The sequence below is a fragment of the Epinephelus moara genome, chromosome 15 (genome assembly GCF_006386435.1).
Source record: "Epinephelus moara isolate mb chromosome 15, YSFRI_EMoa_1.0, whole genome shotgun sequence".
In the NCBI taxonomy this organism is placed as follows: domain Eukaryota; kingdom Metazoa; phylum Chordata; class Actinopteri; order Perciformes; family Serranidae; genus Epinephelus; species Epinephelus moara.
The window spans coordinates 15,415,026-15,437,546 of NC_065520.1; the positions used below are offsets into that span (position 1 = coordinate 15,415,026).

Consider the following 22,521-nt stretch of genomic DNA (forward strand, 5'->3'; position numbering starts at 1 on the left):
CTACAGACTGTGAGATTTTAGCAATCTTAGAAGTTTAGTGCAGCTACACTGTGCGACATGGATCTAATAAACCTGGGTACAACGTCTACTTTGATGTATGCAGACTGTACGATGATAGCGCCCACTGGATCACAGGCTACGACGTACGATATCTTCTCATACTGATTGTGCAAGGATGCTGCATGGGTAATTCCTTGCTCCACTGTGAAGCACAACATATACTGCGATTTGTCTAGGTTGCTCACCTGGCAGCTGCAACTCCGCCTCTATTTCCTTCCATGCTTCGTCCGTCTAGGACCACTGTTTTAGAGCCGCAACCAAAGATATCACCACGTTTCTTTTACATTGGTCATCTTTCATCTGGGACAGCCCAAAATTGCACAGTGCATGAGATTTCAGCGCCTGACATCGACGCCAAAAGCTGCTTTTTGCAATAGGACAATATGCCACAGGGCAGCGTCAGTTTGTACATTGGCCTGACGGCACCTGTCGCGGCGGTACGATACGCAGACAGGTGGTGTCAGTTCATGGCGGCAGCCAGATGGAACCTGTCACAGTGGCGTGCTATGTTGTTAGTGCAGGGACTTGGAGGCACCACAGCCACTTTGATGTTGGATATAGCACATGTCACATGTCTGATGGTATATTTTGCCTGATGATGTGTCTTGTCTGATGGATGTTTAATATTATATTTTTGTAATTAGGGTCCGGGCAGCTAAGCTAACATCTCCATGCTGTCTAGATGCAATATGTGTATTTTCAGATTTTTGTTTCGATAACTGAATTTTTTACAGTGGATTCCATGCATGGACGGCTGCTAAACCTGCACGTCTGGCTTAGTCAGTTTGTGAAGCTACACATGAATTGTCACTGACTAATTAGCTCAGTGAGATAGAAATTGATTCTTAGTCTCAGAGGTTGTGAGTTCAAGCCTCAGCTGATGCAAAAGGCAGATTGTGTTGCTAAATTCCTAAATGTCTTCCAATTCTTCTGCTTGTTGCTCAGAATTGCCTAAAAATGCCCGGAAACAACTGTCTTGGATGCAAGACAAATTTCAGAATGAATTCTGATAATAAAGTAATCAATCAATCAATCAATCAATGCTGCTGGATGACGTCTGTTTGACACGCTGCTGGTAACAATGTAATATAAGGAGCTGGAAAGTCCCTGTAGGGCAGATGGGAGGGGTAGTGGATGTATCCAAGAAACCCCGGACTTTCACCTGGGAGCCTGGTGTCCGCTTCCAATGTAGACCCAAACCATGATTTATTTTCCTAACATAACCATGTCCTTTTGTAGCCTAAACCTAACAAATGTGCTTTTGATTACATTCCCACATTGGTTGTGGCGTCCCAGAATGTCAACAGCAGACGCACAAGGATACATAGTGTGTAATATGTAGACGTGAAAAGCTAAGGAAGACTTTAAAAAATGCAAGAAAATGTTAGGGAAGTAATGAGTTCGGTGTACATATTCGTACATGAATACACAAGTCTGGTATAGTGATAGAAGCTGATATTTTCTAAAGAGAAGAGCAGATGAGTCACATCTTTTAGCAAAGCTTATCACTCTCACAAATGTCTTTTTAATTAGAGAAAATTCTTTTTGAGAAACATGTAGCAGCCCAAGCAGTGTTGCAATTCATTTTATCAGGATGTATTAAGCTGGAATAAAAAGATAAAATACAGGAATGATTAAATCATTGAAAGTACTCTGTTGATACCAGTTGACTTCAAAGTCTTAGACAGTTCAATATGGTGTTTCCATGTTAATTGTGTGTCTACTGTGACTTCTAAGAATTTAAATGTCTGCTGGCAGCTCTGCTAAAGAAGTCACTACAGTCATCCTCTGAGGACCTTGAAAGTAATGATGGCCAAATGAAGCCTCGAGAATCATTTTCTTGATTTTACGAGCCTTCTAGATGGTGCTCTCCGTTACAGGTTTCAGAGCAAACTGAATTGCCAATCGTTTAACTTTTTTTCTTTGAACCAAGAGCGCCATCTACTTGGCTCAGAAGATAAAGACGAATGGTTCATGAGACTTCATTTGGTCATCACTTAAAGGTACTTCATTCATGCAATAGCTGATGTTTGACAGAAAACCTCAAACCTTGTCGTAGTAGTGCTAGATGAAAAGTCAAGGGATCACCAAAGTTAACAGGATTTATCCTCTGGGGACCATGAAAAAATGAGACAAGAGAAAAGATATTTCACCTTGAATTCAAGTGGTGGACTGACAGAATGACCAATATTATGATTCTTGGAACCACTGTTAGCCAAACCAAAGTATTTTTGGTTTGACTGATCCCTTAGTCTGATTCTAATCACTGCTGATGTGAGAAGTAGTCATGGCTGGCTTACTGACCCAGCCTACCGGGCACAGGCCCAGGGGCCCAAAGTGTCAGGGGGCCCCTCTTTCCTTCCCGTGGTCAAAATTACCACAAAGAGACACATAATAATTATAAAAATTGGCAAAACAACCAAAAAGAGACACAAAATGACTACAAAGCGACACAAAACGATAAAAAAAAGACACAAATCTACCTCAAGAGACACAACATTACCTCAGAGAGACCCAAACCATGACAAAAAGACACTAAACAACCACAAGGAGACACAAAATAATGACAAAGAAATGCAAAAAAATGGATGTAGAATGGCTACAAAGAGACATAAAACCAACATAATGTCCTTGTCTCTTGCCCAGGGACCCACTGTCTCATGATCCTGTCCATGGAAGTACTGTCTGTGACATTTTCTGCTACTGTATAAAGACAAGAATTAACATAATTAGTGATGATGCTATTGTTGATCAACTGTTTTTCTTTTTCTTTTAGGATATCCCATCAAGCTGGAGCCCAGGTAGAGCATCCCAGGCTCTCTCCTGTTCTGGACAGGGGAGTCGTACAGCAGCTGTCAATCTCCATGCAGGCTCTCGGGATGGGGAGCTCTGAGAAAGCTGCTTTGTTTGGCTGGGGCTCCTTTGCTCATCTTGCAGTCTGAGGAGCAGCAGGAAGTATCTCGGTGGAGGGGCAGGGGGGGGCACCGAGGATCCAAGGGCGGATCATAACCAAGACCTGCCAGGCTCAGGCCCAGCACAGCAGGAGCATGTCAGCACCGGGAGGCCCTTCATTGATGTGTCGCTCCGCAGCCAAGGCCAACCTTTTTCTGTGGATGGGCCTGGCGTCCATCTGTGTGGCTGCTGTTCAGACCCAGCAGCACCCTGTGGTCACCACAAATTACGGAAAATTGCGGGGAGTGAAGGTTACGTTACCCAATGAGATCCTGGGACCAGTGGAACAATACTTGGGGATCCCGTACGCGCTAGCCCCAACGGGGGAGCGGAGGTTCCAGCCACCGGAGCCACCCATGTCCTGGCCGGGCATCAGGAATGCTACTCAGTTTGCTCCGGTTTGTCCTCAGTTCTTAGAGGACCGCTTTTTGCTCAATGATATGCTCCCTGTCTGGTTCACCGCCAACTTGGATACAGTGGTAACCTATGTGCAGGAGCAGAGCGAGGACTGCCTTTACCTGAACATCTATGTCCCCACAGAGGACGGTAGGTCTACTGACTGTGTCTCTTGATTTCCTTGTGTCTTTTACCGCTTCCTGTATGTCTTTGTGTTGTTTCCTGTTGTATTTCACACTTTCTTGAGCAGGTCTACACTAAACTTAAAGTTAGTTAGTATTTCACTGAAAATCTAAATGATTTTCTACTCACAAGAAGTAGTATACTACTTGTTACTTCGAGAAAAAGGACTAATTATATCCCATGTTGCTGTATATCATGTGTAGACCACACCATGTCAGTTCCATGTAAATCAGATGATCTTTGTCACATAAGGCTGACTTCCTGTTGTCGGTTGATGGCACTATGACCTTGGGTCAATATTGGCATGTAGATGTCTTCAGGCCTGGACTTTTTTCTTGAGGTGGATCTAGTCAACTTACAAGGAGTACATCAAAGTATAAAACATGGAATTTTCTGTTTCAAGTAGGAGGTGCTATAACGAAAACTAAACATTGGCAAGCTAGGACTCTTGAAATTTGAGGCAGATTGGACCTTGTACACTTAAGTTTCAATCTACTTCCTGTTTCGTGGCAAAACATGGAAATGTTATGCCCCACCATGGCAATGGCATTGACGAAAACCCAAGCTTTTAACAGTATTTATCTCGAACGTCTGTAGATGGCACAGAGGAAGTTTGAAGTCAATCAGGCAATATCTCCAGGAGGAGTTTGTTAAAGTATGACCCCTGTAGATGGCGGAAAATGCCCGAAATTGCACAGTAATGTCAAAATGTAGGACTTCCCATACTGGCTATAAGAGACCTTTGTTTAAGTTTGGACATGATACATGTTGTTGGTGTATATCATATTTGAAGGTGGGGCACTGACTTCAAAAACTGTTAGGGGGCGCTACTGAGCAAATTTTCCACACTCAACATGAGATCCATATCAGATATTAATTTTTGCCTCCTCTGGTGCATGTGCCAAGTTTCATGAGTTCTCAAGCATCCCCAGCCCCTTAAAACTGCGCTTATATTCAGTTTCAATATGGTCCCCAAACTGGTTGGTTTTTCGGGCCCTAAAAATATAAAGCATATACATTTAAAGTGGAAAAGTTACAAACAAAGCCCTGTCTTCGGTGTAGACCTGTTGAAATAAAGAGCTGGGTCTTTCTTCAGCTGAGGTCAGTGACGGCAACTATTTGAGAATTCATGATATTTCTTAGCAGTATAGTGTTCCAGAATAGGAACACTGGTTTGTTTCTGGGGCCCCCGGCAAAATATAATGAAGCTGCAATGTGTAGTCTGCTGTGTGCTCCGTAGCAGATGGGTACTTACAGGCAACAGCATACATACATAATGCAAAAGAGTGTGACAGGAACCAAGGGGAACGACAGTTTTGCCCCACGGATCCAAAGGTTCTACATCCTCAAAACAGTGATTGCGTTTATATATTTGGAAATGATCCGCCTATGACCCTGCCGCCTCATATGACGACCTTACATTTTGGAATTGTTGCACCTTATACTTCATTCTGCTGAGCTTAGACTTGTTGTCCTCATTTGTGGACACTTTTATGTGCCATCTAGTGGTAGGAAAACCATATTACACTGTTGTAATGTAAAAATTCTACAGCCGATCCTGACACCAAAGTGGACAAGGTGCAAAACCTGATCTAGTGTTATTCATGGTTTATGTTTATAATTTGATATGGCGCACGAATTTCACCATTCTCCTAAGTTAAATACTTTCACTCCTCCGTTGAAATCCAGTTGAAATTTAATTGTGTTCTCTATACATATCGGCCTATGTCGTCCGCTGAGAATCTGAAGCCGAATGGGAGATATGTATTTTATATTTTTGGGTTAATTGCGGTGACTCCTGTCTGTACAATAACTTTTCAGTTTTCCATCGGCGTATGTGGAGAACTTGTTTCCCAAGATCAGCCTGCCAGCTGTCAATCACACACTTAGACTAACACACCCATCTCGAGGCTGAGAGAAAAGGGACCGTTTCTGACATTTCCCCAAACAGCTGTCATTCTTCCTTTTAATAATGACAGGAAAACAAACCAAAAAAAAAATACTTTGACGTGATTGAACTCCTTTGATTTGCTATTTTTAATTGGATGAAGTAGCTTTCCTCTCAAATGGAAACGCTTGTAAAATGTTGGGCTATGCCTGCTCTTTTATGATGCATTATTCCTTTCTTTTATATGGAGAGCTGTGTCATAACCTCTTGTGATTAACAAAATGGGGAAATTAAACTTGTTCCCTTGTACACTAATTACCTGAATCCTTCAAATATCACTTGATTTTGACTGCAGTCTAATCAGTGAAGGCTTGTCTGAAAGAGAGGAAATGCAGAGCCTTGTCAAAGTACTGAGAGCTCTGTCAGTCCATGCTGCTCTGTACTATGACTGATAAGAGCGCTGTTAAGCAAGAGTGATGTGATTTAAATAAAAAGAAGCACAGAACGGTTCTGTATTGCTATCACGCTGAAGGCTCCTCCATAATGGCTTGTTTTCTGCACTCCCCTGTCTGAGTGAGCAATTGACTTGGAGTAGGTGTGGGGAGCACTTTACCCACCCAGATCCTGTAGCAGCCGCCGCGTACAAGCCTCTAAATGTGTCCCGTAAAAAGCACAGTGTGTCGAACATAACCTGGAGTGGTTAGAGGTCAGGGGGAGCAGGCTGGCCGGGCTGTTTTAGGAAGCAGCAGGGCGGCGTGGACGGCCTCTGGAAGGATAGTGCAGCACATTAACGTGTGTGTCTGGCTGAGATCTTTGACAGCTCCGTGTTAAATTTAGTCTGAGCTCTTGAGTACACGGTAGATTAAAAAGTGCAGGAGAGGGATAATCTCACAATCCTGTGTCAGTGCACATACAGTGGCTTTTGTCAAATGATTCAGTATCTCCAAACAAACAAACAAAAAAAGAAGTTATTGTGCTCCAGTAGGGACTGAGCACAATAAACCGGTAGACAACAGTCCTGTATGAATAATACAAATTGTCGCGGTGCCTGTTTTTTGCCTCCACAGCAGCGTCAGCCGAAGCATTATGTTTTTGATTTGTCCATCCGTCTGTCCTCCATCCCATTATTGTGAACGTGATATCTCAAAATCTCTTCGAGGCAATTTCTTCACATTTGACAAAAAGTCAACTCAGGGTCACAGATGAATTGATTACATATTGGTGATCAAAGGTCAAGGTCACTGTCTTCTTCAAATTTGGCTAAAACGTCCACTTGGACTCAGCGATGAACCAATTAGATTTTGGTGGACAAAGGTTCAGAAGTCAAGGCCACTGTGACCTTGTCTTCATCTCATTCTTGTGAATGCGATACCTTAAGAACACCTTGAGGGAATTTCTTCAAATTTGTCTCAAACGTCCACTCGGACTCAACAATGAAGCAAATAGATTTTGGTGGACAAAGGGTCAGAAGTCGAGGCCACTGTGACCTTGTGTCCATCTCATTCTTGTGAATGCGATACCTTAAGAACACCTGGAGGGAATTTCTTCAAATGTGGCTCAAACGTCCACTTGGACTTCATGATGAACCAATTAGATTTTGGTGGTCAAATGTTCAGAAGTCAAGGCCACTGTGACCTTGTGTCCATCTCATTCTTGTGAATGCCATACCTTAAGAACACCTTGAGGAAATTTCTTCAAATTTGGCTCAAACGTCCACTTGGACTTCATGATGAACCAATTAGATTTTGGTGGTCAAATGTTAAGAAGTCAAGGCCACTGTGACCTTGTGTCCATCTCATTCTTGTGAATGCCATACCTTAAGAACACCTTGAGGAAATTTCTTCAAATTTGGCTCAAACGTCCACTTGGACTCAACAATGAACCAGTTAGATTTCGGTGGTCAAATGTTCAGAAGTCAAGGCCATTGTGACCTTGTGTCCATCTCATTCTTGTGAATGCCATACCTTAAGAACACCTTGAGGAAATTTCTTCAAATTTGGCTCAAACGTCTACTTGGACTCAACAATGAACCAATTAGATTTTGGTGGACAAAGTTTCAGAAGTCAAGGCCACTGTGACCTTGTGTTCATCTCATTCTTGTGAATACAATACCTCAAGAACACCTTGAGGGAATTTCTTCAAATTTGGCTCAAACGTCCACTCGGACTCAATGATGAAGCAAATAGATTTTGGTGGTCAAAGGGTCAGAAGTCAAGGCCACTGTGACCTTGTGTCCATCTCCTTCTTGCGAATACGATACCTTAAGAAAACCTTGAGGGAACTTCTTCAAATTTGGCACAAATTACCACTTCCACTCAAGGATGACCTGAGTAGATATTGGTGGTCAAAGGTCACAGTGACCTTGTCTCAGTGTTGTTCTTGTGAATGTGATATCTTCAGGGAATTTCATCAAATTTGGCTCAAATGTCAAAATGTATTGTCGGATAGCGATGACATCATTTGTTCTACATCATATTTCAAATGGTCACATACTGAATTGGTGACACTAATCTTGGGTGCCCACATTGAAACTGTGCTGATTGTACAGATCTCCTATGCTGTCAGGTTGAAGATGTGTGTGAAGCATCCATGATTTAGAATTTGTAGCTTTGCAGCAACAACCATATAGGATGTTACATGTCATGGCTACATATGAGTCTGGACAGACATGGATGGAAACTGTAACTGTAATTTGACTGGTTCATGGAGGCATACAACCACAAGGCGGTAATTGTACAATGACCAGAATAGTATTAGCCAGTAATAGGGTTTTCCATGGGCATCGATCGTTCCACTTCAGCCATGTTGTGCCAAGCCAGGTCATGATGACATGCATTTCCGCTACAGCCTCACAGCAGGGGATAGCTGCACCACGCTGTGATGTAAGTTGATGCTAACACTTAATTGTGAAGAAGTTATAGGAGAAGTAATGCTTTAATCAACATGATAGAGATATGAACATACCCTGTGTTATTTGCTCAGCAGATCAGTTTCAAATATTGCATGGACGCTTTAAAAGGTCTTGTAAAGGTTTTAATTACATGGGATGTGGAGGTGTAGGGTTGTTGCAGGATTAGTTGAGACGTTTCCTCTCACAACAGTTTGTATGATATCCTACAAATGAGCCTCCAGAAATGACATTACGGAGCTTAGGTTTAGGAAAAGAAACATCGTGAGGATGAACAGTACAATGACTCACAGTTCACGTGGTTCCAAACACTGGTGTCCCGGGGAAAGTTACTTGGCTTGTGACCCATTCAGCACCCTAACCTCTCCCCTTCTGTGACCACTACTCTCTTCACTCTTTACAACCATTGGCGCATTGGTCACGTTCCAAAATATGTAGGTTATACACAAATTAATGTCTCATGTTTACATAGTATATGTACGGATTTTGTTCCATTACTTTTCGTAGAGAAAGGTATGAACAAGCATGAGAACAGCCTGGTTGAGAAGTGGGTCTGGTAGGTACATCGATGCCCCTCCTGCCTCTCCACACTTCCCTGTTATTCTTCTGCTGCTGTCTGCCCTCCATAAATCTACTGTAGATGTCTTTGCCTTCTTGACCTTACCCTCAAGCTCTCTGAATTTGTTCAAGCTCCTCACTCTCTCCTGCCCTGGAGGGCCTTGATATCACTGGTGATCTCAGGCTTTGTTCACACTGAAGGTGATGTATCCTGTGATGCAGTGCTTGAGCCCCCCCAGATGTCCTCACCATATGACTCGATCAACATTCCCCAAATTGTTGCCGTGAAATAGCCCCGATGTCTCCTGTGCCACCAGCATCCATCTTCTTACTGTCCTTGGTGCATGTTGCAGCCGGACAAGGTGCATGTATTGTGGCAATATGCTGACACATAACTCAATATTCTCTCTGACTCCCGTTTTATTAGTCCGCAATCTCTTAACACTGGCTCTGCAGCTGTTGTACTTCCTACTGATGTCACCCAGAATCTCCAGCGTCTCCTTGGGTACCTTGGTGGTTCTGTACTGCCAGCCAGGGGCATTGCTTGGATTTGAAGATATTCAGGGTTGAGCCTGGACCCTCAATTTTTTATGCACTGTGGCACCTTATTTACATATTAATTATGAAGCATTGAAATGTGTCCTTGTAGAACTGTTGTTTACTCTTAAGATTAACTGATGTTGTCGAGCTTCGTGTACATTTCAAATTATATTCAGGGCTACACTCAAAACATTCTTGGCCTCAGACATGACAAAATTCCCCAGTGACCCCGACGCTGCAAGCTAAACTACAATAATTAACAGAAGTAGAAGATCGGACGTGTGTTTCTCTTGATGATCTGCCACCTGGAATGGTGCTCAAAATGTTATGTTGGACTTAAGTAGATTTTCAAGTATCGGCACAATGTCTTGTTACCTCACTCATCCACAGCAGGTCTTTGCATTCAGGTTGTTGTCAATGTTGAGCTGTTAGTTTCTGTGCCAACATACTGATCTTGAAGGATCTCTCATCTCCTCTAACTACCAGCGTCTGATATGACAATTATGCCGTTACTTGCATTCATTCAGTTCTTCAGTTATCTGCACAACAGGTGGAAAGCAAAGATCAAATGCGCTAACAAAGGCGACGCCGTCTAGTGCGTCCGTGGAGTGGCTCTTCAGCCTGGAAGGTCTGTGCTGAGACTGAGGAGGAACAGGTTGTCTGACAAACAATCTAAGGAACTCCTTATTAGGTATAAACACTGAAACACTGCTGTAGTGATAAACACAACTAAGTAGAAATGCACAATATTGGATTTTTTGACGATGATGTTTGCTGATAGTAATGATGTACCAGTATTATCTTGCATCCCTACAAATAAGCTAGACTATTCTACTTTAAAGCCATGGTATGGGGAGCAAGTACGTCTGTTTGAGTGTCTTTAGCCCGTTGAATGTAGTTCATACACCATTAATCATGTTTATTTATGCCTTTGGACAGGTGATAGCTGTGGTTGGAAGCATTATGTTCTCAGGTTGTCTGTCAGTCCATTCGTCCCATTCTCGTGAACGTGATATCTCAAGAATGCCTTCGGAGGATTTCTCATAAATTTGGCCAACTTGAACCGAACAATGACCTGATTAGATTTTGGTGGTCAAATGTCAAGGTCACTATAACCTTGCGTCTGTTTCATTCTCGTGAACGTGATACCTCAAGAACACCTGATGGGAATTTCTTCAAATTTGGCGCAAACGTCCACTTTAAATCAACAATAAATTGATTAGTTGTGATGGTCAAAGGTCATTTATATGCTTTTGGTCATGACCCCAGAATTCATACGTAACTATGAAACAAATTCACACTAATGCCCAATAGAATAAAATGATAAAGAGATTATATATCTTGAAGGTTGAAAGTTAACTTCACTGTGACATCAGTAGAACATGAATTAAAAACACTAAGAAAATGGTTTGATACTAATAAAGTGTCATTGAATCTAAGTAAAACAAAATACATCTTTGGCAATAGAATCAAGGTCAGTAATGTTGAAGTCGAATGTGTGTATGAAAACGAATTTTTGGGCATCATAATTGATAGTAAACTCAACTGGAAACCACATATAAATATCTTGCAAACAAAAATATCAAAAAGTTATTGCCATAATGTACAAAATGAAAAAAAATTTAAACAAAAACTCTCTCTATATTTTGTATTGCTCCCTCGTGCTTCCATACATTAATTACTGTGTGGAAGTATGGGGGAACACACATAAAACTAAAATACATCCAATTATCCTGTTACAGAAAAAGGCCATAAGAATTGTACATCAAAAAGACTACTATGAACCAACAAATCCGCTGTTTATTAATTTACACACTTTAAAACTAGAAGATCTCATCGACTTAAACACATTAATTATAATGTATAAAGCAAATAATAATCTACTCCACACAGCATCCAGGAACATTTCGGGCCTAGAGAGAGTCGATATAATCTAAGAGGTATATGTATGTTCAAAACCAAGACAAGAACTCACATCAAAAGTAGGTTATCTGTTAAAGGGGTGTCTCTGTGGAACAGCTTGGACAATGAACTAAAAATATGCAAATCAATCTGTCAATTTAAAAAAATGAATAAATCCAAGGTTATAGACAAATATAAATCATTATTATCATTACCATAAGTTATATGTTGACAAAGGAAAGCTACAACAATAAACAATATAAATGTACTTTTGGATTTTCGATTTTGTTTTGTTCTCATGTTTTGTCACTACATGTTGTTTTCTGTTATGTCATGTTTTGTTGTTGCAATTGTTTTTTGTTTTGACATTTAACTGAAATGTAAAAAGGGTAGGCACAATAAGCTTTGGCTTCAGCCTACACCTTTTCGGCCATTGTAACATTTATCTATTGATTTTGGAAATGTTTCTTGCTATGCAACTGAAACGAAATAAACTATCATTATCATAATGCAGCTGCAGAAACAATTTTCTGGCCATTACTCAACGTAATAACTCAGGAACAGAAGAGACATTTGGTCAGATACGGAATTGGTGACACCATAGTCTTGGGTATCCACCTTGAAACTGTGCTGATTGTACAGATCTTCTGTGCTTCTGGGGGAAGATTAGCTTCTTTGCCAACACATTCTCACTGCGACCTCGACACATATTGACATTTGGTCATAGACTTTCCACGTCCAGATATAAAGTGCAAGGTACCTGGGGTGCGTTGGTTGTTGACGTTCTGGGACGCCTTGTCAAGTCTGTCTGCGTGTTACATGCAGTCTTCTTTCAAAATACGCCTCTGTTTTCACAGGAAATTTACCATTTACATACAGTCTTTTAAAATAAATGCACTATGTCGATACAACATAGTGAACTGATGTTTTTATTGGACAACAAATGCACATGGTTGGGTTTAGAAAAAAAAGAACAGAGTTTGTCTGTGCTTTTTGGACCCATTCACCACCCTTCCCTACCCTTAACTTTCATTCTTGTCCCCCTGACGCTGCCGGCTGCCACTAAACTACAACAGTGACTGGCTGCCTGTCATGCCAACATTAAAGGATAGGTTTTTTTGTTTGTGTCTCGCGCTGGAAGTCATTGACCAAGCACAGGATATCGATGACTTCGGAGTGAGACTGGGTTGTCTTTGCAGCAATGTCAACTGCCATGGCTACATATGAGTTTGAAAAGACATGGATGTAAAGTGCAACTTGACTGGTTCGCAGAGGGATGCAACCATGAGGTGGTAATTGTAGTTTTAGGATATGGATATATCGTTATTAACTGGCAATCATGTGCAATGTAGCAAGTAGTTTAACAAATGACTTTCTACAGGTAGTAAATAGAAAATTGCCCGTCTCAGATTTACAGCTGTTGTCGCATGAAAACATCATACAGTGTTCCCAAAATGCCATCAACTTTCAGAATATACTGCTGTTCAGCACGATCACTATTACTATATCCATTTACCCAACAGGGTTTGGAAAGGTTTTCATCAGAGCGGGCATTGTGAAACATAACGCACTACATTAGTCCAGGCAGCACTATGTCTCTAAGCTATTTTTAATGGCTTTTTGAAAGCAATGGGAGCTGGTGTGTGTGTGTGTGTGTGTGTGTGTGTGTGGAGGTGAGGTGAACCTGTAGGAAAATACACCGCGGTGGCCTCAGACTGCACTTGAAAATCACCCGAAGTGGAGCGATGAAGTGTTTACAAACAGAAAAAGGAAAATACGAGGCTCCCTCTGCAGCTCTGGCTTGGCAGAAGGACCAAACGGTACTTTGTAGATGTAGATAATGCATCACATTCCATTTTTCTATCACATTACTTCCAATTTTGGCAAATAACGAGACAAAAATGTGCGGAGTGGAGAGAGTCATAATAATGTATCTCTACAGTCTGAGCTCAGCAGGGAGTGACATGTCTATCCCAGTTAGAGCTCCCCTCGCTGCCCATCATCTTTATATCCCCCGAGTTGGCCTTTTCAGAAATCCGGTGTAATGTCAAAATATCCTGCCAGCCGAGGATCAGGGAGGGATTTATAGTTTTACTGCACCTCAAGTGGGTTGACAGATTAAGCGATGCCTATTCTTTGTCATCTGATTTGAAGTTGAAAGAGAAAATCCACTACGGCCCGCACTGAGCATGCTCAAATGACGGTATTGTCCTGGTGATTTCACCGGCCGAGCAGACAAGGCGCTGGCTGCCTGCAGCTGAAATGCCCAAGAGTTCTTTTCATTTGTGTGCATGAAGAGAGAAAGAGGCTATGACGGTATAAACGAAGCCTGGAAGTAGAGGAGTGTGAGTAGTGTTGCACTGTGCAGCAGTGTATTTATCTGCAGAGACTCCGCCCTCTGCCTGTAATTCATTATTTCCTGTGTTCAGGATGTTTAAGGGCGTGCACCCCCACAGTGCTCAGGTGAGGTAGGTAGCAAGGTAGCAACCAGGTGCCAGGCTGTAAGCAGCAGGCGTCCAAGAGACACGGCACAGAACAAGAAGCAAATATAACGAGGCAAAATGCCAACGAGAGTAAACCTGGGGTTGGCTTTTACTTTCACTTTCTCTGCAGAGCATGTTTACCTTGGACATATGTACATAGATGCCACGTTCAGTACATTTACATGCACAGTTTAGTGGAGCTATAGTTCTAATTAAAGTAGGCCATTTAATTGGACTACTGTCCATGTCCCGGTATACAAGCATGGGAAGGGAATTGATTCATTGACCGAAGTATATCCGACTCCTCTACGATAGGTGGTCATATGTAGTGATGTCCAAATGAAGCTTCATGAAGCACTAGTTGTATTTGCTGAACAACTGGTGGTTCATGAAGCTTCATTTGGACATCACTTGCGATATGCCTCCTTTCAGCTTCGTAAGTGCTAATAGGCCCGTTTCCACCACAGGAACTTAGGGGTAATTTTACAGGGCCGGGGCCGTTGGTCTGTGTCTCCACCGCAGGAACCACCCCGAAGGACAGAGTTCTGGAACTTTTACAGGGGCTAAACAAGTCCCTGCCTCGGAGTAGGTACTCAGAACGGCCCCGAAAGACTCCTGGCTGGGGCTTGGGGATTACTTGGTGCTGATTGGATATACTCAAGAAGGGATGTGACGACAACAGAAAGCAACAAAATANCTGTTAAAAGCCTCCCGTTGTCGGATACGACATGAAACTACTCCAGTTAGCTCAATCATGTTGTAACTAAGACATCTGCTGGAAAAAATATTTTTTTCACCGGCCATTTAGTTAGTTTTTACCGCTATCGGCTAACGGCGTCCCTACGTCGCCCCGGTCAAAATGGTCGCGCAACGATTACGTCACATCCAGAGCCCGTAACTTTACAGGAACCTTCATCCGACTCCGCTCTCAGTGGAGACACGGCGGTTGAGAGGGCCGAGCAAGAGGATGTTCCTGTAGTAGTTCCTGCCCCCCAAATAGTACTAGGAACTTCTTCAGTGGAAACGGGCCTAATATCGTAGACCACTGGCTTGCGTTTGATGTGTGAAGATGTTTTGCCTCTCATCCAAGAAGCTTCTTCAGAAGAAGAATTGAAGAAGCTTCTGAAGAAGAGGCGAAACGTCTTCAAGAAATGCAAGCAAGTCCAGTTGCCTACAATATTAGCACATTATCACCATGACCTGGATGACTGAGAATTTTCACCGACAACTCCTTTCAGCTTGTTAATGTCGGACCTTTTTCTTGTTGACCTATTACATCACACACTGAACAATCCGTTTTTCCTCCCATCCATGTATTTTTAAATATTTCACTCTTTCAACTGACACAGCATGAACTGTGTCTCCTCGTCCATCTAAAAATGCACGGCTGTGAATGAAGTTTTCGCCATGTTGTTACTGGCTTCTTATTCTGTTATGCATTAAATGCTATTCGACTTCTGGGTCAAAGCGTGGGGCATAAATTGTGGAGCATGCCTCAGCCAGTTTGGGTGACTGACGGTACACAAGCAGGAGTAACTCAACTCCCAATCGCATTATCTGGGTGTGTTAGACCAAGTTTGAGAAATTGGATTTGGTACAATTTCAGTCAGACTGACATGTTTACGTGCATTTTAAAAGTCCGGGTTTAATCGCACTAACACAATAAATTGATTTTCTCTAATGTCATATAAACGTAATGACAGACTGTCAGCCCATTGCACTGATATGTCAGCGGTGTTGTCATATTGTAGAGGGCACGACTGGCTTGGCAGAGCTGCGTTTTTTCTGGGTAAAAAGTTGTATTTCTTTACCGATTGCAGTGACTCAGTTTTATATTCAAGGGTTTATGATGTACCTGTAGCAGGATAACAGTTCTGGCTCCAGTTAAGTAGAATATCAATCTTTAGGCTACAATCGGGAGCAGGAACTAAATTACTTACGTTGTGTGAAACAATTCCTTGTCATGAGATATTGTAAAAACTTGCGTTCCTCAAGCATTTATTTGGCTTATTTTCAGTGGTTAAATACTCATGGAGACGTCCCCCATATAATATAATTTAATGTGGAAGTAGACAACTTTTCAACAGTTAGCAAACGCCGGCTGCTTATCAACTCCTTTATCATAACACAATATAGTAACTTTAACCACTACTCATTTTAGAAAGCCCACCTCAAGAAAACCTTCTCTTGTCCAAAGTCTGGTCCGGGGGCCAGTTGTGGCCCATGGACCTATTTCAAATGGCCCACAGCTTGTCTTTTTCAATACCGGGTAATCAAGCAAGTTTACTTTACATTTTTTCATTCACCTCACAACAGCAGATTTATCATACAGTTTGTAAACATGCACCAAGGAGGAACTACACAGGTGAAACTAATGGTAAACACGCAAATGAACAGTTACCTAGCAACAGACATTTCCTGCTAGGTTTGCTGACATGGCCACAGCAAAAGACCATGAAGTCGACAGCAAAGGCGGCCACTTTCAGGAGCATGGGAAAACTGAATACCTTTTTACTAAGAGACGGAACAGTTGTGTTTGTCTAGTGAGTTCCCACTCGACTTCACATTGTGCTGATGTCAGAGATTTCTAAAATCACTTTCTCAGCTCAAGGAAAGGTTTTACGAATATAACACCTCCATGGATCCAAAATCTAGAATAGAGAGAGCAATAAGTGACATCGTCTGAAGTTTGGGGTGTCCTGTCAACAGTTTAACAGTTGTGTCTTTGATGAATGATAATGGTGAAATGGGGAAAATGCTTTTAAGGCCACAAAGGATTGTGATGGCGGTGGCGGATGGTGATGTCCAAATGAAGCTTCATGAACCACCAGTTGTATTTGCTGAACCCACTAGATGGCGCTCTTGGTGTAATGAAAAAGGCTCAAGGGATGGCAATGCAGTTTGGTTTCAACTAGTAATGGCCAAATGAAGCTTCATGAACCATTGTCTTTATTTTTTTTGTGTCCACTCTGGCACTCGTTGTTCAACAAAGGGTTGAAACCAAACTGCATTTCCATCCCTTGAGCCTTTTTCATTACACCAAGAGCGCCATCTAGTGGGTTCAGCAAATACAACTGGTGGTTCATGAAGCTTCATTTGGACATCACTAGTGATGGCCCACCAGCAGATGGAGACATGAAATATTCAGTGTATGTAATATTCATTCATTGTGCAAAATAAGAAAAAGCATATTAGCCAATTCTGATAGTTATCAAGCCAATATCAGCTAATATTGATGATGTGTCAATATTTCATACACCCTTGTATACAAAATGGAGTCATTGCAATTGGTTGACAAATAAAAACATTACATTGGTTTGCTTGCTTGTTTGTTAACAGCCAAGTCTTGCTTTCTCTAACATGGTGGCACTATTGATGTCGTCCCATCGACCAATGAGGCATCAATTCCGCGTAGTATACCTTTAAGGCAGTAAAGCTGAGCCTCTGCAGTGGCTGCAGACTGGCTGGGGAGGTGGCATGCAGCTGTAGAGTGAAGATGTTTCCTCGGGGGTCTTTCACAGGGGGAAAGATAACACCACTGCCGCCTCATCTCTATTTCATAATTGTTGACATCTCCCACATTAGCTCTGTTTTACTGCTCAACACTCAAATGTAAAACCCAGTGCAGTGTTAAAGCTTCCTCGCTTCTTATGGCTTACCACAGTTACTACCAACGGCTTAATGTTTCCGTGCCAGCCATGATTTATTCCAAGCTCCCAGACCAAAAGACATTTTTCAGCTTCCTGTGCAGTGTTGGAGTGAGCTGTTCCTTAAATTAAAATACTCTTTGCAACACTTTATAGGGCGAAAATAAAACGAGGTAAACCGAGGTGAACAGAGAGAGAAAATGGCTCTAAGACTGTATTTTCCGAGCCACTGCAGTTCAGTTTTATTTACTTGCATCTCGATGCCAAACACATCAAGTGATTATGTAATTTGCAGGGTGTAAAGTCAGCACTTCCACTTTATTTGGTGTAGCCTACAGCCAGGATCTGTGCTCGACTCAGCCACGGTCTGCCTGCACTGTTGAGGGAAATAAAGTCGACTAACCAACTTTGTGAATTTCTGTTATTTTCCAAGGTTTTGTTGCCATGAAAATTATTTAGGTAAGAAAATAATCTGTCGACCAATTTACATCACTGCACTGATCAGCAACAGATATAACAAGAATGTCCATTTCGACACTGTGCAAACAAATTAAAACACTTAAACATCAACAAATCAAAGAAATTAAGTGAAATAGAAAACATGTATTTTCTTTTTGTGTATGCATTTCTGACACAAATAAATGAAAATATTTTTAATACAGCAAATTAGGCAACCGAATGACTTGTTTTTCATCATGACATCAGCTTTTAAAATTAAATCTAGGCAATGGTGGTAAGGGTGGGGGGACGGGGGTGAGTGCCGCAGGGTGGTAGTCGTTCAGACATGATGCTGTAGACTTTTTACAAGGATGATGATGGCTGTCTTGAAGCAGGTGGGAGCACTCTCCTGTGACAGTGATATTTTATAAATGTCAGTGATGACATCGACGAGCTGATTGGCACAGCACATGGCCAGGGATGTTATCAGGCCCAGCAGCTTAACTCACATTCAGTCTAATTGGAATTTTTCTTACCAAAACTGTTTAGAAATGGCCTGTGGTGTGTGACAAAAAGCTAAATGTCCCAGGTCCCAATCTGCTCAAGGATTCTTGTGATGTGCCGGTACCCCAGATATACCCCTAATCCAAGGTGGGGCCTCCTTGGATTGGACTTGACCCTTGACACAGGATCTCTTGGAGTGTCCTGCAGTGTCTGGCACCAGTGCGTTGGCGGCAGACCCATTTAGTCCAGTGGGTTGTGAGGTGGGTTAATGGCACGTGCCACAGATGCTCATTCAGATTGGGATCTGGGGAATTCGGAGGCCAGGTTGACACTTTGAGGTCTTTGTCACATTCCTTGGGCCGTTCCTGAGCCATGTTTGCAGTGTGGCATGGTGCACTGTTGCCATGAGGGGGGGTACTTGGTCTGCAACGGTGTTTGAGTGGGTGGAACATGTCAGGTGGTATCCACATGAATGCCAGAACCAACGTTTTTCCCAGCAGAACAATGCACTGGAACAAGACGATCAAAGTTACTCACTTCACCTGTCAGTGGTTTTAATGTTTTGGCTGATCAGTGTATGTATACAAAGATAAAAGACCAACCAGTGCACTTATGTATTGATTAGTGCTGACTGTCTGTGGTAAGATGATTTCCTAGATGCTAGTTTTCTGCTACAGGCGGTATTTCTGGGTTATGTTTCCACCAGGATTAGGAGGTTTGGGTTAGTTTCTGTCTAATTGGTGCTCCCTTGGTTCAGCTGTCATTAGAGAAGCCACTGTATGAGTTGATACCAAAGCACTGGAGTGCATCAAGGCGTCCTGTAATTACTACTGGTTGCATAGAAAGCAGTTTTAACAAGCAGCAGTTAATGCTTTGAGCTTTTTTGTCCTCTGAGTTTGCCTTTAAGGAGGTCGCACATAGCTTGAGAGAGAGAGAGACCTCTCTGTAGTAAAGATGAAAAGAAAAGTAATCATATGAAATGTATAGCGTTTTCAATGCTTTTGTTAGATCGCCATTATTAAGGAAAGAATTATAACCAACTTCATTTTGATGCTGTTTGCTAGGTTGAGATATCAATCAATCAATCAATCAATCAATCAATCATTTGTCACGTGGGATTATGCAAAGTACAACTTGATTTAAATGTAATCCCATTAGCTGCCTTAAATTTGGCACTGTAATTTAATTTAGTCCTTTTTTGTGTCTTCTTACATTGTTGGCAACTGCTTTATAATTGTTCATGCTTGGTTGGTTCTGGTAGTGATGTCCAAATGAAGCTTCATGAACCACCTGGTGTAGTTGCTGAACCCACTAGATGGCGCACTTGGTGTAATGACAAAGGCTCAAGGGATGGCAATGCAGTTTGGTTTCAACCCTTTGTTGAGCAAAGAGTGCCAGAGTGGACCCAAAAAATAAAGACAATGGTTCATGAAGCTTCATTTGGCCATCACTAGTTGAAACCAAACTGCATTGCCATCCCTTGAGCCTTTTTCATTACACCAAGAGTGCCATCTAGTGGGTTCGGCAAACACAACTGGTGGTTCATGAAGCTTCATTTGGCCATCACTAGTTGAAACCAAACTGCATTGCCATCCCTTGATCCTTTTTCATTACACCAAGAGCGCCATCTAGTGGGTTCGGCAAACACAACTGGTGGTTCATGAAGCTTCATTTGGACATCACTAGTGTATAGCAGTGATCCACAGCAGGAACAGGACAGCACCTCACATTCCATAACGTGTCAGTCCTTATTCATCGTAAAGCTATCTTCTACATATTCCTTGAAAGACCTGACCTGGCTAGCTAGCAGCTAGCTACACGCCACCACCATCCAAAGCCAACCACAAAAAGTACCAGCAATACTCGCAAAATAAACATAAGAGCCCAAATTTGAAAAAGACAAAACAATTTTAGCAGAGCTGACAGAGGGGTTCAGAAGCTTCAGGGTCTTCTAGAAATATATATGGAGTGTCTGTGCCTGTGTTATCATCTATAAATCAAAAAATACATGTATTTGTCTTGTGACATACAGTGTTTGGATGCCATCAGTCTTCACTGCAACCCTGGAAAAATACAGGATATCACATGACAGTGACACAACTCAAGAAAACACTCTGTTTATTAGTGTTAGCAATCACACTCATTTTCTCTAGAACAGAATCCTTTTTTTTCTGAGGTTGTTTTGGCACAATTTTATTCACATATCAATTTGTCATAAATGTATTGATTTCCCCTTTTTTCTCTAAGACTGTTTATGACTGTTTACTTTCAGCAGCAATCATACTCATCTTCTGTTGCGTACGTCTTTTACTCTAACTTCTATTATTCTTCCTCGGCTTTGTTGTTCTGCTCTCTAGTAATTTAAAAACCATTCCCATGGTTCATGCGTGCATAATTTTCTGCAGTTTTGTCACAGTTTTTCTTGTTATTTGTTTAGTGTGATGTCTGTCAGTAGAAATCACACTAATGTTCTCTTGCAGGCTTTTCCCAATTATGGAGCTTCCTTTTTGCCTTTTGTTGTTGTTGTTGCCCTCTTGCAACACAAAACTACTTATGTCATTAATACCTTTTGTACAGTCACAGGTTTATCTTGTACTCTCGCATTGTTATACTAAATATTATTATACGTTCTTGGCATTTTAATGACCTTACCTGCACCCAATTAAACCATTTATTCTCTATTACTATCTATTTATAGGGACTGCAGATGAAAATTAGCCTGCATGGCTAAATCTGGCAGATTTACATTATGGATCTAAGTGCTTGTGTTAATTAATGTGCATTGTCCCTTCTTAAATTAGATAAACATAAGCATATACATTGCTCATTTTTCGCAGTTTAGCTTCTGTTTTCTACTTACTATACATCCACTTAATGCAGTTTGCTAGGTTGTTGGAAAATCAGATTAATGTGCAATATTTAATGAGATAGGAAAACGTAATTAAAATTGTTTAAATTAAACTAGAATTAAAGGTTTTAGTTTGCATGCCTCTGTGAACCAGTTACAGTTTATATCCATGTCTGCCCAGACTCATATGTAGCCATTACAGTTGCACTGCTTCAAATGTGGATGTTGTTGCAGAGAAACTACAGTACACATCTTCAAACAGGTAGCACAGAAGATCTATACAATCAGCGCAATTTCAGATTGGGGGAAAAGGAGATGCTGTGGTGTGCTGCTTTTTTTTAGCCAGCAGTTGAAGGCTGGAAAGAACTGGGGTTCCTGATGCAGTCCTTGCTGTATCCCTATTCCAAAGGTGCAGATCAGAGAAGGCTGGTTGCTTGGTATCCTTGCAGATTTAGACGTCTGGTGTTAACTGGTGTTCTCCTAGTTATTGGGAAGTTAGTTTGCAAGCCTTGCATCTGGCACACTAAGGTCCCGTTTATACGACAATGATTTCAACTGAAAAAGGTAAACTTTAGTTGCGTTTTGGCCGATCGTTTACACGACAGCGGCATTTTGGGTGCTTGAGAATGCAACTTTTTGGAAATGGCAGCATCTCCGTTGTCATGTAAACGTACAATATGCAGTTCCTCTGAAAACGGAGACTTTTCGCACATGCACATTACGGTTCCAGTCACTAGGCATGCTGCCCGTCACAACAACAATACCGAGCTCTGTTTGTGCTGCTCACCCTGTTGATTTGAAGTGAAGAGTAGATCTGTTCCTGTAGCAACTCCACCTTGTCGTCCATCCAGACAAAGTTATCTGTGCATGCTTTCGCCATTGTGTCTTCTTTGTTTTGGTTTGTAATCACCACGTTGTAGAGGAAGGCGCTTCAGCACAGGTGCATGGCGTCATGCCGTGGTGTTGCTTTGCAAATTTACACTGCCACCCATTGGCCTGGCGTGCATACTACAGCATTTACAGTAGATTTTGCGGCTCCGTGTGAACAGGGATCGTTTCAATAACGTCGTCATATAAACGCAGAAGTTTTTTAAAACGCGAAGGACAGACTTTTCCGTTTTTAGAGAAACTGTTGTCGTCTAAACAGGGCCTAACTTGTCTGGTCTTCAGGTTCTGTGTCTGCTGGAGGACGCAGGCCACATTCAGAGCAAAGC

General features: G+C 41.9%; 1 protein-coding gene across 1 annotated transcript in view; it reads left to right on the top strand.

The window, feature by feature from the left end:
• Positions 1-22,521, top strand: part of nlgn4xa (neuroligin 4 X-linked a) — a 149,742-nt gene that overhangs the window by 18,432 nt on the left and 108,789 nt on the right. Inside the window, exon 2 of the mRNA XM_050063574.1 lies at positions 2,837-3,558. Coding sequence (XP_049919531.1) covers positions 3,108-3,558 — 451 coding nt within the window. The 5' untranslated portion in view covers positions 2,837-3,107. The remainder of the gene's footprint in view (positions 1-2,836; positions 3,559-22,521) is intronic.